The sequence below is a fragment of the Drosophila kikkawai genome, chromosome 4, assembly GCF_030179895.1.
Source record: "Drosophila kikkawai strain 14028-0561.14 chromosome 4, DkikHiC1v2, whole genome shotgun sequence".
NCBI lineage: Eukaryota > Metazoa > Arthropoda > Insecta > Diptera > Drosophilidae > Drosophila > Drosophila kikkawai.
In genome coordinates, this window is record NC_091732.1 from 124,625 (window position 1) to 138,562 (window position 13,938).

General features: G+C 44.4%; 1 protein-coding gene across 5 annotated transcripts in view; it reads right to left on the bottom strand.

Annotated features, from left to right (window-relative positions):
- The window catches only part of RhoGAP102A (Rho GTPase activating protein at 102A), a 56,827-nt gene that overhangs the window by 11,214 nt on the left and 31,675 nt on the right, over nt 1-13,938 (bottom strand). For 3 of the 5 annotated variants that reach the window (XM_070287707.1, XM_017178100.3, XM_041776628.2), the window contains exons 4-5: nt 487-579; nt 248-414 (exon numbers count right to left, since the gene is read on the bottom strand). The exons of 1 other annotated variant lie outside the window; for it this stretch is intronic. In XM_070287707.1, coding sequence (XP_070143808.1) covers nt 248-414; nt 487-579 — 260 coding nt within the window. Of the gene's footprint in view, nt 1-247; nt 415-486; nt 591-13,938 lie in introns of those variants that run through there. One more of the 5 variants, XM_070287709.1, reaches the window with a different exon arrangement.

Here is a 13,938-nt window from a genome sequence, read left to right on the forward strand (position 1 = left end):
GGACTAGTTTGCGTAGAAACGGACAGACGGACATGGCTAGATCGACTCGGCTGTTGATGCTGATCAATAATATATATACTTTATAGGGTCGGAAAGGTCTCCTTCACTGCGTTGCAAACTTCTGACTGAAATTATAATACCCTGCAAGGGTATAAAATTAATATAAAATAAATATTGTACGGGTTTAGAAACATTTGCTTCACGAAAATAGCTTACATTCGCGATAATAAAAATTAGACAAACTTACATTATCGCTTAGCTTGATAACACTTCCGGGATTACTACGGCTTCCACGAAACATTGACATTAAGGAACGCTTTGAATGATTCTCATTTTCCGAATAAACATTACGCTTAGTGTCCCTTGCCAAGCACAATTCCAATGATACTCCAAACAGTTCCATTTCTCGCCCGACTTTGTCAATAAAAGATTATATTCGAATAATGTATTTATTGTATAACAAAGGGAGAAAGATACTTTACTTACTCTGATCATCTTTTTTGCCAATATCAAAAAAGCTTGTGGTAAGTGATTTTTTCTTTGGTGCGATTCGCCTTTTTTCCGACATTCTTTTTAATTCTAAAAATTTACTTTAATATTATTATATATAAAAATATTTTATATGTTTTAAAAAAATTAGTTTATTTGTTACTTAAGTTTCATGCCAATTCAACAAAAAAGAAAGCTAACTTCGGCAAGCCGAAGTTTTTATACCCTTGCAGATTGGTTTTGATATTTATATTATAAATTATAATGCTGAAAACACACACAAAACAGAGTTTCATTACAGTTTACCTATACTTATTATGTTTACAGTTTGACAGTTACAGTTTTACATTCCCAGCTTTCTTTCTTGTTTTGGAATATTTCTAAATTAAGAATATTATATATAAATTGCAGTTTGCAATTGGATCATTAAGAATCGATTCATTCTGGTCAAATTAATAGAAAAAGAAACGGAAGCTAACTTCGGCACGCCGAAATTTGTATACCCTTGCAGATTGCAATTGAATCATTAAGAATCGAGCCATTTTGGTTAAATAAATTTTAAAAAAATAAAAGAAAGTCAGGCCTGCTCCGATAATTGTAAAATTTTTTCGATGTCGTTTTGGGCGAAAACGAACCGAAAAAGGCCAAAAATGCTAGAGTTAAGCAAATCTAGGCATCTAAGATGCTGCCACATTTTTCACAGTTTTAATTCCGGTGGTCTCAAATAATTATTTGGTTAATTTGGACCATTTAAGTAATTACATTAAATATCATTCATTATAAACAACCATTTTGGCGGTCCTTTAAAGTTATTAATGTATTCATTTATATTTTATAAGTATTTTTAACTGGCTGTTTCGTTCCACCAACAATATGGCAACCTTGGCGATAACTTTTTGCGGTGAACTTATCGACCTATCGCCGAAACGAGAAAACTGGTTGAACACGGCAAAAATTTTGTTGTTAAATCTGAGGTGGGGTCAGAAATAAATTTTTTAATAAATAACTACGTGCCAGAATGATCTTGTGGTGGTGTGGAATAAACATCAATAGACCACTGAGTAAACTATTTTTTTCCTTTTGTAAATAAGATCTGATTTCATATAAGCCATTTACTTTTCATTCCGTCCAGAAAAAGGTGCCCGTTTTTCAAATCGAAAAAATCTTTAGTGTTCGATTACCGGAGCACCAATTTCTCCTTTTCAAAAACGAAAACGAAAAAATCTTGCCGTTTTCGATTACCGGAGCAGGCCTGAGTATAAAACTTTTATATATATCAGGAACCGTAAATAATGATAATTTTTATACCCTTGCAGGGTATTATAATTTCAGTCAGATGTTTGCAACGCAGTGGAGACCCTATAAAGTATATATATTCTTGATATAAATGTTCGATAAATTTTAAGAAAAAAATTACAATTTGGCTGTTTATCAAAATTTTTGCATCGTTTTTGAGATATGGACATTTTATATTTAATCCTGCCCCGGTAATTGTAAAATTTTTTCGTTTTCGTTTTGGGCAAAAACGAACCGTTTTCGTTTTTAGCTGCTCCGGTTTTCGGCCAATTTTTGCTATAGGAATGTTTCGTTTTCTCATCGTTTCTCACTGCTCTAGCAGCTAATACTGTCTTCCCACACAGCACATTTGTGAGGAACGTTTGTGATTTTTCACAAATGTGAAACTCGTGTTCCCACACAACGTCAAAGCACATTCAACATTCCGCACTAAATTTAAATGAACTAAGGAATTTTAGTTTTTCTCTAACAAAGAGCAAATTCCCCGAAGAGTGTCTATAGGTGGTATAGGCATCCAAAATCTTTAAAATAAGGTAGAGGTAGGCGGTTTATATTAAATAGTAACAATTGGGGACATATTGGGGTAAGAATATACAGAAACAAGAAAGGAAGCTAACTTCGGCACGCCGAAGTTTGTATACCCTTGCAGATTGGTTTTGATGTTCATAGTATAGATTTAAATGCTGAAAACACTCACAAAAAAGAGTTTCATTACATTTTACCTATACTTATTATGTTTACAGTTTGACAGTAACAGTTTTACATTCCCAGGTTTACATATTTTATACATTTACTGATCGCTTCTATGGCAGCTATATGATATAGTTGCCCGATTTTTATGAAATTTATACCAAAATTCTAGAATAATAAAAAAAGCTTATATATCAGAGTAGATAAACATACGTTGAAAAACAACGAAGCTATAATTTTTTTTCTATTTATTTCTCGATCGTTCCTATGGCAGCTATATCATATAGTCGTCCGATTTTCATAAAATTTTTACCAAAATTCAGCAATAATATAAAACGGCCATATCTAAAAAATGGTGCAAAAATATTGAAAAACAGCAAAGTTATAATGTTTTTTCTACAAATTTATCGAACATTTGTATGGCAGCTATATGATATAGTCGTCCGATCCGGCCCGTTCCGACACATATAGCAGTGAGAGTATATAGAAGACTATATGCAAAGTTTCATTCAGATAGCTTTAAAACTGAGGGACTAATTTGCGTAGAAACGGACAGACGGACGGACAGACGGACATGGCTAGATCGACTCGGCTGTTGATGCTGATCAATAATATATATACTTTATAGGGTCGGAAACGTCTCCTTCACTGCGTTGCAAACTTCTGACTGAAATTATAATACCCTGCAAGGGTATAAAAACGCCAACAACTATTTTGGGCATGCTTGTAGCTTTGGCGCCAAGTTTTAAATTCCATATCTCATTTGTTCCTCGTCAAGTTTGTTTACATTTTCGTGGTGAATGGTCAAATAATTTGAATCAGAGCTGCATCGAAAAAGTGTCGCCTAACTATCGCCAAAAAAACCGTGTTTAGATTTTAATGTTGATCTAACGGCGGTCCATTTGGGAAAATTCGGAACGGCAAAACCTTATGGACCGTTTGTTTAACGGACGGTGAATGTGCTTTGCCAGTGTGTGGGAAGACCCTATAACTTGTGTTTTTGGTAATAAGCAAACAACGTAAAGTACTGCCTATTATATTTACAATTGACGTTTTTTCAGCCAGAAAAAGGCCAAAAATGCTAGAGTTAAGCAAATCTAGGCATCTAAAATGCTGCCACACTTTTCACAGTTTTAATTCTGGTGGTCTCAATTAATTATTTGGTTAATTTTGATAATTTAATTAATCAAATTAAATAGTATTATTTATAAACAACCATTTTGGCGCTCCTTTAAAGTTGTTAATGTATTCATTTATATTTTATAAGTATTTTTAACTGTCTGTTTCGTTCCTCCAACAATATGGCAACTTTGGCGATAACTCTTTGCGATGGACTTATCGACCTATCGCCAAAACGAGAAAACTTGGGGAACACGGCAAAAATTTTTTGTCAAATCTGAGGTGGGGTCAAAAATAATTTTTTTATAAAATAACTACCTGCCAGAATGATCTTATGGTGAAGTGGAATAAACATCAATAGACCACTGAGTAAACTATTTTTTTTCTTTTAAAAATAAGATCTGATTTCATATAAAAAAGCCATTTACTTTTTATTCCGGTCAAAAAAGGTGCCCGTTTTTCAAATCGAAAAAAAATCTTTCGTTTTCGATTACCGGAGCAGGCCTGAGTAAGTATAGGTAAAATGTAAATGTTATATGCTATGTATATGTATATATCAGGCACCGTAATCATTATAAGTTATATTATAAAAATTAATTGGTTTTGTTTATGTTTAAAATTTCTTATTTTATTTTTAAAGATAATCATTAGATATAAGTAAGAAAATATAAAATTTTCAATAAAAATTTATTTTGATTTTTAAAGATAATTATTAAATTTAAGTAAGAACGTATAAAATTTTCAATAAAAAATTTTTTTGATCAAAAAATAAATTTTAAATGTAATGATTATTGATGATTTTTATGTTATTTTTATCAAAATATAACTCAACCGTACTTCACAAGTTCCGTGTTAGACTTTTCACCGATATTATTTCATAATCTTTTATATTGACCGCAAAGCTACCCTACAGTACCAATGTTTATAATTATTGATGCATAGTAATCGGAGTAAGATGTGTCAATCAGGTGTAATTATAAATCTTTATGCTTAAATGGGTTAAAACATAAATTAAAGGCCTGCACATATGTATGTACATAAATGCCGGAATATTTGGACAACAACTTCAGAAATAAACTTATGTATATATTAGAAATTGTATTATTTTTTACATTTTGAAATCAGTGTAACCGTATTCGAATTCAAAAAACACATTTATGTACATAGTTATCTTTTACAAGATGGCTATAGTGCAAAGCCAATTTCCTCGATCTCCAATATTATGGAGTATTGGGAGGAAAAGAAATTTCAGTATCCAAACTATTAACAGCTGGCCACAAACACAAGTAAGCGTTGAAAGGGCCTTTTTTAGGCTCTTAAAATTATGCTTACGGACCAAAGATGCAACATCGCGGCGAGTCATTAACAAAATTACTTTTTGTAAAACTAAATAATACTTAATTAAACTAACATGTCAACAGAATTAGTTTTTTTATACGGAGATGGAAACTTTTTGTTTTCGAATTGGCAAGGTAGATTTTTCAGAATTAGTTGCGTTTTTGGCTCGTTAATTCTATATTTTTTTTTTTATGTGACTAGTGTTATTATATATGCAGGGCCTGGCAAAAATCCTCCATCTGAACCCTCCCCGAGGGTGCCGGCTGGGCAATGGGCACTATATTAGCCCGGACACGGGTAATGCATTGCTGCTTGCCCCGTCCGCAATAATACAGTGTCTAGCAAAGGCCGCGGTTCAACTCCTTCTGCCCTAAAAAGCCTAAGGAAGTGAGCCGTTAGCCATGGGTGGAGGTGCCTGGCGGAAGGCATAAAACTCAAGTGGGTGGTACCCCTGAAGAAGAAACCATTCTGGAGGGTTTAAAGGAAGAAACCAGGGCTGGAATGTCAGCCCAAACGTCGGTGAAAGGCGTGACCGCTACCACCGGCGGGCCGTGCCCGCCGGGGGAGCAATCCTCTCTGCGTGTCGCCAGCGGTTACACCTCTGATGTGAAGGGAGCAGGTCATGTCAGTTGCAACGCTACTGCCGAAAAACTACGCCGGGCAAGTTGAGCCGCTCACGTGCCATAGTCGATACAGACTCGGACCTTGAGAGCGTGCAGCTTCTCCACTCACCGAAACCAGGCACCAGCTCCCAGCGCAGGGACGGGCCAAAGCATTCAAGCGAGGGAATGAAGGCCAAGGCGCTGTACAAGGCTGCCCTCCGCATCCAGGATCGGCTTCAGGAAAAAGCCGCCTTATCCCCAGAGGAGAAGGCAAAGCGTACCTGGGCTGAGGAGAAAATCGCTCAGGGGAGGCTTCACTTCGCCAAACTCCCCCACATGAGATCGACTGGCGGATTCGCCAACAAGGTGGAGGAGACGCTTGCCAACAAAAGCCAACGCTCAACCGAAAGCGCCTCTATGGACGCACCGGGGAGCAAGCGGCAACGCGGGCCTAAGGAGGCAGGCCCTCCCCAAATGGCGAAAAAGCTTAAAAAAAACCGCAAAAGTTAGTGAGGTGACCAAACGACACTTGATCGTGGCCCTCATTGACAGAAGCGATGAAGCCGGCAACCTGACCGAGGCGCAGTGGAAGATGGAGCATGCGCGGCTCGTTGAGTCATTGTACGCACGGATGGAGGATGATCCCGAAGCTCCCATGCCCACCTTCGATGGCGCTGGGTGACTAAATGGGGTCAAAATCCTAAAGTGCATGGATGACCCGACGAGAAAGTGGCTAACGCAAGCGGTCTACCAGGTGGAGGCGCTGTAGGAGGGAGCCAAGCTAGAGGTGGTGGACCGGGAGCTAATCCCATCCACTCCAAAAGCGAAGGTATTCTTCCCCATCGCAATCCAAGCGGACCGGGCGCTGAAGCTGCTTCAGCGTCAGAACCCGGATATCCCAATCGCGACTGGAAGGTTCTGCACGTTGCGGCCGCATCACCCAAGGAGGAAGGGGCAAAGTGCTGTCCTTCAGATAAACAAGAAGGCAGAGGACATCCTTTATCCCCTTTATACGGGAAGATGGCGTGGGGCATGGGTAGCATATACCTGCGCCTCAAAAAGCACCACCCCGGGGATAAGGATGCTCACAACCTGAAGGTAGATGTGGTGAAGAAGGACCATGGAAACCATCGTGGATGCCGACCGGGAATTGACGTTGGATGAGTCCGACGAAGGAGAGGACGGTGACCTGACCGTAGTAGTCAACCCGTCGTATGGAAGTGAGCCCACTACCCATGACTTACAGGGTGCTGCAGCTCAACCTCCATAAGAGCAAGGTCGCGTCGGCGGAACACCTCATAGCCATGGAGCATGGATCCGTCGACATAGCTTTGGTCCAGGAGCTATGGATCGCCTCAGGCAATGCCATCGCCGGACTGAAGTCCGCAAATTACAATTTGCTCCATCCACCAACGGTAAGCAGGAATAGAACCGCCGTACTTGTACGGAAGGGTCTACACGCTAACCGTATGTCTCATTACAGCTCTGATGACCTCACCGTGATGCTAAAGAGCGGGAAAAAGCGGCTTTTGGTCGCTTCCTGCTACATGGCACACGACAGGACGGCCCCACCAGAAGAACTCATGAGCTTGGTAGAAGCCAGCCCGAAGGACCAGCAACTGCTCGTGGGTGCAGACGCCAACGCGCACCACTGCGTATGGGGGAGCCCCGACATAAACGACAGAGGTGAGTCCCTCTTCGACTTTATACTCTCAACCACCCTGAGTATAGCAAACGTGGGGGAGGAACACACCTATGTAGGTCCCACCTCCTCAAACGTGCTAGATCTTACTCTGGTAAGGGGACAAGGTACTTTGGTATCAGAATGGAGAGTCCTTGAGAGACCATCCTTCACAGATCATAAGTACATACGGTTCCAATACGCATTCGAACACTCTCCAAAACAATCAGTCTTCAGGAACCCCCGGAATACTAACTGGGGAAAGTTCAAGGAGACTATCGCGACACGGCTCGCGATCTCTCCGGGCATAGTAGAATCCGCGGAAGACATAGAAAAGTCCCTAGAGACCCTCTCCAAAGAACTGCTGGATGCGTACCATGCATCATGCCTATATCGGACACGAGAAAGAGGACCAGGCCACCGTGGTGGAATAAAGACCTTTCACTCCGACGCAACAAACTCAAAAAATTCTTCAAAATCGCCAAGCAGGCGAAAGATGACATCATCAATGAGGAATACAAAGTCCTACTTAGGGACTACAAGAAAGAAATACGCAAGGCGCAGAGAAACTCATGGATGCTGCAGGCAACCAAGGAAGTGATCACCCCATGGCTCTACGCAATATATACAGCTTGTTTAAGCATTCCTACTTAAAACGCTGGAAAAGCTGCTGGACCTATACATCAGGAACGATGTAGGGAGACAACTGTCGACCAACCAGCACGCCTACACGGAGGGGAAATCAGTGGAGACGGCACTACATTCGTTGGTAGCCACCATTGAGAGAGCCCTAAACAATAAGGAATATGCACTTGAAGTGTTCGTGGACATATCCGGGGCATTCAACAACTTTAACACGGATGCAATAATGGATCGCCTAGAAGCGACCAACTCGTCCACTTGTGGATAAAAAATCTTCAAAGTTTCCGGCGGGTACAATCAGATTGGGGCACCGCTTCCATGGTGAGAGGAGCGCACAGAGGCACGCCGCAAGGTGGGGTTGTGTCGCCCCTCCTATGGAATCTGGTGGTAGACGACCTAATCAAGAGATTTGAGAGGAAAGCACCAAAGATAAAAGCTTATGCGGATGACATAAGCATAATTATCACGGGAGTCTGTCCATCGACCCTCAGCTCGATCTTGGAAACAACACTCAGGGAGATATGTGAGTGGGCGGAGAAGGTAGGACTCAATATCAATGCGGGTAAGACGGACCTTATTCTCTTCACCAAGAGACACAAGGTGCCGCAATGGATCCCCCCGAAAATTAACAAAACCAGGCTGACCATGCAATCATCAGCGGTTAGTTTCAAAAGTGTACTGGCAAGCAGGGAGTCACTAGATAGCCTAAGCACGGCTAAGTCAGTGAGGATCTACTGGGTTCCCAGCCACCAAGGCATAGACAGTAACGAAACCACGGACGAACTTGCAAAGGAAGGCGTTGGACTGGCGAGTGAAAGAACAGAAAACGTCCCTATCTCCCTAAGAACGCTCCAGAGCGAGCTAGAGAGACGGGCTGACGCAAGCGCAAAAAGCAGGTGGAGCAGTGTAACGACCCTCTTTTGGGGTGCTCGGCCTAGCTCGCCGGAGTCGGGGTTCGTACAGAAAATTTGTAGTGTCCGAGTCCCTCGTGTCCCAATAATCAGTAAATAGGCAAGAGGCGAGAGGTAATTTTAATACAAGCTTTATTGATCAAGATATATAGTGAAACCTGTGGAAAGAATACAGTGTGGTTGCTGCTGTGGGGGTGTCTTGTTGATACCCTGGTTGCGGGTAGATCCGTGTCCCGGTCTTCGATGGTGTTCAGCCGGCTGGCTGACGATGATACCCGGTGGTGGGTGATGCGACGTTGCGACTAGGGTCCAGTGGGTCGACTTGTGGTTACCCTGCTCGGGCGATGCGACTGCTGATCGTCGGTGTGGCGATACCCTGTATCGGTGATGCGATCGTCGGTGATCGGCTTGTGAGTACCCTGTTCGGGTGATGCGACTGTCTCGTGGTCGGCTTGTAAATACCCTGTTCGGGCGATGCGACTGTATCGTAGTCGGCTTGTAAATACCCTGTTCGGGCGATGCGACTGTATCGTAGTCGGCTTGTAAATACCCCGTTCGGGCGATGCGACTGTATCGTAGTCGGCTTGTAAATACCCTGTTCGGGCGATGCGACTGTATCGTAGTCGGCTTGTAAATACCCTGTTCGGGCGATGCGACTGTATCGTAGTCGGCTTGAGGATACCCTGTTCGGGCGACGCGATTAGGGTGCGTGACTGGTGCGGTGGGCCGCTGTCGTGGTCACGATAGGTGGGTCCGGGTGACGTCACTCGCGGTGAGCGATCGTCGTGCCTAAGCTCGCACCGTCCCTAACGCCTTTCTGCTATCAAGATCCGCCGGCAAGGGCCAGATCTTCTCCCCTCCTATGCTTGCTGGGCGAATGTGGCGAACCTCATTCGACGCCCTCCCCTATTCCTGATCTGCCATCCAAGGGCCAGGTCAGAACCCCAAGTCTATACTACCTGTACGGCGTGGTCATACGGACCGCGCTCGATACCCTGTTTCCGCGAGATCTGCCATGCAAGGGCCCGACCTCGTCCCACGGCTGACTATCTGTGCGAAGTCCGCCAACTAGGGCCAAACTCCGCTCCTCCCAGCTACTTCGTTAGATCCGCCTGCAGGGGCCAGATCTAGACCTATCGCTACCTTCACCTTTCCTACCTTCTTGGCTATTAAGGTCCGCCGCCAGGGCCAAACCTTATTCTACTGCTAAGTCTACGATTAGTACTACTTGTTAACTCACCAGTTCACTGCTCGGCTGCTCTGCAAAAGTGAAGTTGCACTGGCCGGTGCGTCGCTTTATATAGCCGGTCGACAGCTGTTCTCCCCCGATCGATAATCGATAATTCCCCGATGGCCGATGGGCAGGGCGTTGCCAGATCGATCGTATCCATTCGATTATCGTCAGCTGTTCAGGGCTGGACGCGCTATTCCTTGGCCGGCGTTGCCACTACTATTCTTAATCTTATTTGAAAGCTTAATTCTACTTATGGATTATATTTGTTGTTGCGACGTGGGTCGTCGCACTCCCCCCTCCTTTGCCAGTTTAAATTTTCGAGGTGGTTCTGATGACTTCTCCTGCCAATCTAGCTGGGTTGACCCGTTATTGAATTTGACCATTGTGCTAGTGTTCCTGTGTGAGTGTATTTGTGTTATTAGGTTCGGTGTTGTCGAGTGCTATTCCCTGTTCTCCTAAGTATTTCTTCATGTTATTTACATATGCTCTTTGTGTCTTGCCCGACCCTATCTCTTTTACTACTGCTATTACTGGGGACTCTAGCTTTATGACTCTGAATGGACCCTCAAACTTCGGTGCGAGCTTGGCAGAGAACTTGTCGTACGCTTTTGACAGTGGGTGTTGTCGAACCCACACCATGTCCCCCTTTTTCGGCTTCCATTCGCGTTTCCTCAGGTTATATGTTCTGGCTTGATCCTGCGCTGCTTTTTCCATGTTCTTTCTTGCTAGCTCACATGTTTCCTTGATTCGCGCCATTCTTTCTTCCGTGGTCTCCTCGTTTATCGCTGAGCCTTTCGTTGTTTCATCGAACAGACTTCCCGGCAGCCTTGGTTCTCTCCCGTACGTGAGGTATGCCGGGCTGTATCCAGTTGATTCCGATCGGCTGCTGTTAAATGCTAGGGTCAGCTCCGGTAGTACGTCGTCCCATCGGTCGTGCCTTTCTCCCGCGAACTGTGCGATCATGGTTTTTACGGTTCGGTTCGCACGTTCAGTCGGGTTTTCTTGCGGTGTATATGGAGCCGTGAACTGCTGGTGTACTCCCCATTTTGACATCTGCATCCTGAATTTGTGGCTTGTGAACTGTACTCCGTTGTCTGAGATTAACACCTTTGGAGCCCCGGTGCGTGCTAGTATTTTCTCCCGAAACGTTTTGAGGACTGCGTCTGTGGTCGCTTTCCGTATTGCTGTCAGCTCTACCCATTTTGTGAACTTGTCAATGAATACCAGTAGCATATTGTTGCCGTGACTTGACCTTGGTAATGGGCCCACGAAATCGACGCATAGTGTTTCACCCGGTGCCTCCGCTATCTGTGTGAGCATTCTTCCGGATGCCTGCTGTTGTGACACCTTGTATTGTTGGCATGTCGTGCATCGGTCAATATAATTCTTGACTTCCCGATGCATTCCTGGCCAGTAGTATCGCGTAGCAATCCTGTGCTTGGTCTTTCTTACTCCCAGGTGTCCTGCCGTTGCTGTTTTGTGGTTTTCTTCCAATACTCTCGCTCGTTGGTGTTTGCCTACGCAGAGTTTCCAGGGTTGTATGTCTTCGTCTGCTGCCCATGACGGTAGGTGTCTATATAATTTGTTGTTTTCGACACAGTAGTCTGGCCACCGACTCGGATTCTTCTCAATGTCTATTAGTTTTTCTCTAATCCATTTGTCTTCCGCTATCTCGGCACTTTGGGCCTCTTCGGTAGGTTGTCTTGACAGTGTATCGGCTACTACATTGAGTTTACCCTTCCGATATCGTACCTCGAATGAGTATGGTTGTAGTGCCAGTGCCCATCTCGCCACCCGTCCTGACGGACTCTCTATGGAGTTCAGCCACTTTAACGCCAGGTGATCCGTTATTACCACGAAGTGGTATCCTTCCAGGTACATCCTCATCTTGTGTATACCCCAGTGTATCGCGAGGCATTCTTTTTCTGTTGCTGAGTAGTTCATTTCCTCCTTCCTTAGTTTGCGGCTCGCATATGAGATGACGTGTTCTCCGTCGTCGTCTTCTTGCGTGAGTACTGCCCCTAAGCCGCAGTTGCTTGCATCTGTTTGCAATATGAATGTCTTTGTGAAATCTGGGCATGCGAGTACTGGTGCTTCTGTCAGTGCCTTTTTCAGTTCTTCTGTTGCTCTTCCGTGTTCTTCTGTCCACTCGAACTTCGCGTTCTTCTTTATCAACTCAAACAACGGCTTCGCGATTTCGGTGAATCTGGGTACGAACCTTCTGTACCATGAGGCGACTCCCAGGAAGCTGTGAACTTGTTTTGTCGTTGTCGGCTCGGGCAGGTCCTTGATTGCGGCTATTTTGTCGGGGTCTGTGTGTATCCCCCTCGCGCTTACTACGTGGCCTAGGTACTTCAACTTGTCCTGGAAGAAATGGCACTTTTCCGGGTTGATTCGTAAGTTCGCTTTCCGTAGCCTTGCCAGTACCTCATGGAGCTTTTCCAGGTGTTCTCTCTTGGTTCTACCGATCACTACAATGTCGTCGAGGTAGGCGAACGCGAATGGTTCCATCTCCGGGCCTATCACTGAATCCAGTGCCCTTTGGAACGTTGCTGGTGCGGTGTGCAGACCGAATGGCATGACCTTCCATTGGAATAATCCTCGTCCCGGTACTGTAAATGCCGTGTACTGTTTGCTGGTTTCTTCCATGGGTATTTGCCAGTAGCCGTTCTTTAGGTCCAGTGTGCTGATATACTTTGCCTCTCTCAGTTGGTTAAGGATGTGGTCCATCCGTGGTACTGGGTATGCGTCTCGTTCCGAGTGCGTGTTCAACTGCCGGTAGTCAATACATAGCCTCCACTGGTTGTTCTTTTTTTTAACGAGCACTACCGGTGAGCTATATGCTGAGTGTGAGGGTTCGATCAGGTCTTGTTGTAGGAGTTCCTCCACTAGGTCGTGAATTATCTTCTGCATTGCCGGGTTTTTCGGATAGTACCTTTGCTTCAGTGGTCTGTCGTGTTTCATGTATATCTTGTGTTTTGCAATGTGACTTGTTCCGTGGATTTCACCCATCAGCTTTAGTTGCCTTTTTAGGAATTCCTCGACTTCTGCCTCTGTCGGTTCGGCTGCCGCTATTCCTACTTTCTGGTGTTTCTGCTGTTTTCCAGTCTGTGGCTTGAGCTGAGTGGTTAATCCTCCGCACCGCAGTGTCGTATCCCACTGTGCCAAGAAGTCTACCCCTAGTAGTATACCTCCGATAACGTCGTCCAGAATTAGTAGCGTTATTTCTGCTTTTCTTTCCCCTAGCTCGATCTTTAGACGTAGTTCTTCTGTGGCCGTTGTTGTAGTTCCATCCGCTAGATTTATTACCTCGTCTGTTGGTTGGACTTCGCCATACTGTCGGAGTTTGTCTGCTAGTTTTTCACTTATGAAACTTCTCGTTGCGCCTGTGTCGACTATTCCTTCGACCTGCACGCCTGCCACCTTGACTTGGGCGATGATCTTCCGGCCGTCAAACCTGATCATCGTCTCTGGTGGTATGTCTGGGTTGGCACTGGGTGTCCCACCTGTCTCCCAGCGCCTCTTCCGTTTCCCTCGTATCTTCTGCAGCAGTCGATTGTTCTTGTGTTGTCCCTTCCGCATATCCAGCAGAACAGTCTCGCCGGGTTGTTACACCGATGCGCCATATGCCCTGGTTGTTTGCATCGTCTGCACAGGTTGTTTACGTTGGGTATTCCTGCCGTTCTTGCTTGTGTCTGCTGTGGATACTGTGTTCCTAAGGCTTCGAATTCCTCCGTTAGCCTTAGGTAGTCCTGTAGCGACTGTACTTCACTACGTTTGGCATATCTCTTGAACTCCACGGTGCTGTTCCTATATGTCCATTCTAGTTTTTGTTCCTCGCTTAGTGTGGTGTGCGACATCATCTTCCGTAGTTCCCGTACGTAGTCTTTTGCGGGTTCCTGTGCGTACTGCTGACGTCTCGTTATCCGCTCCATT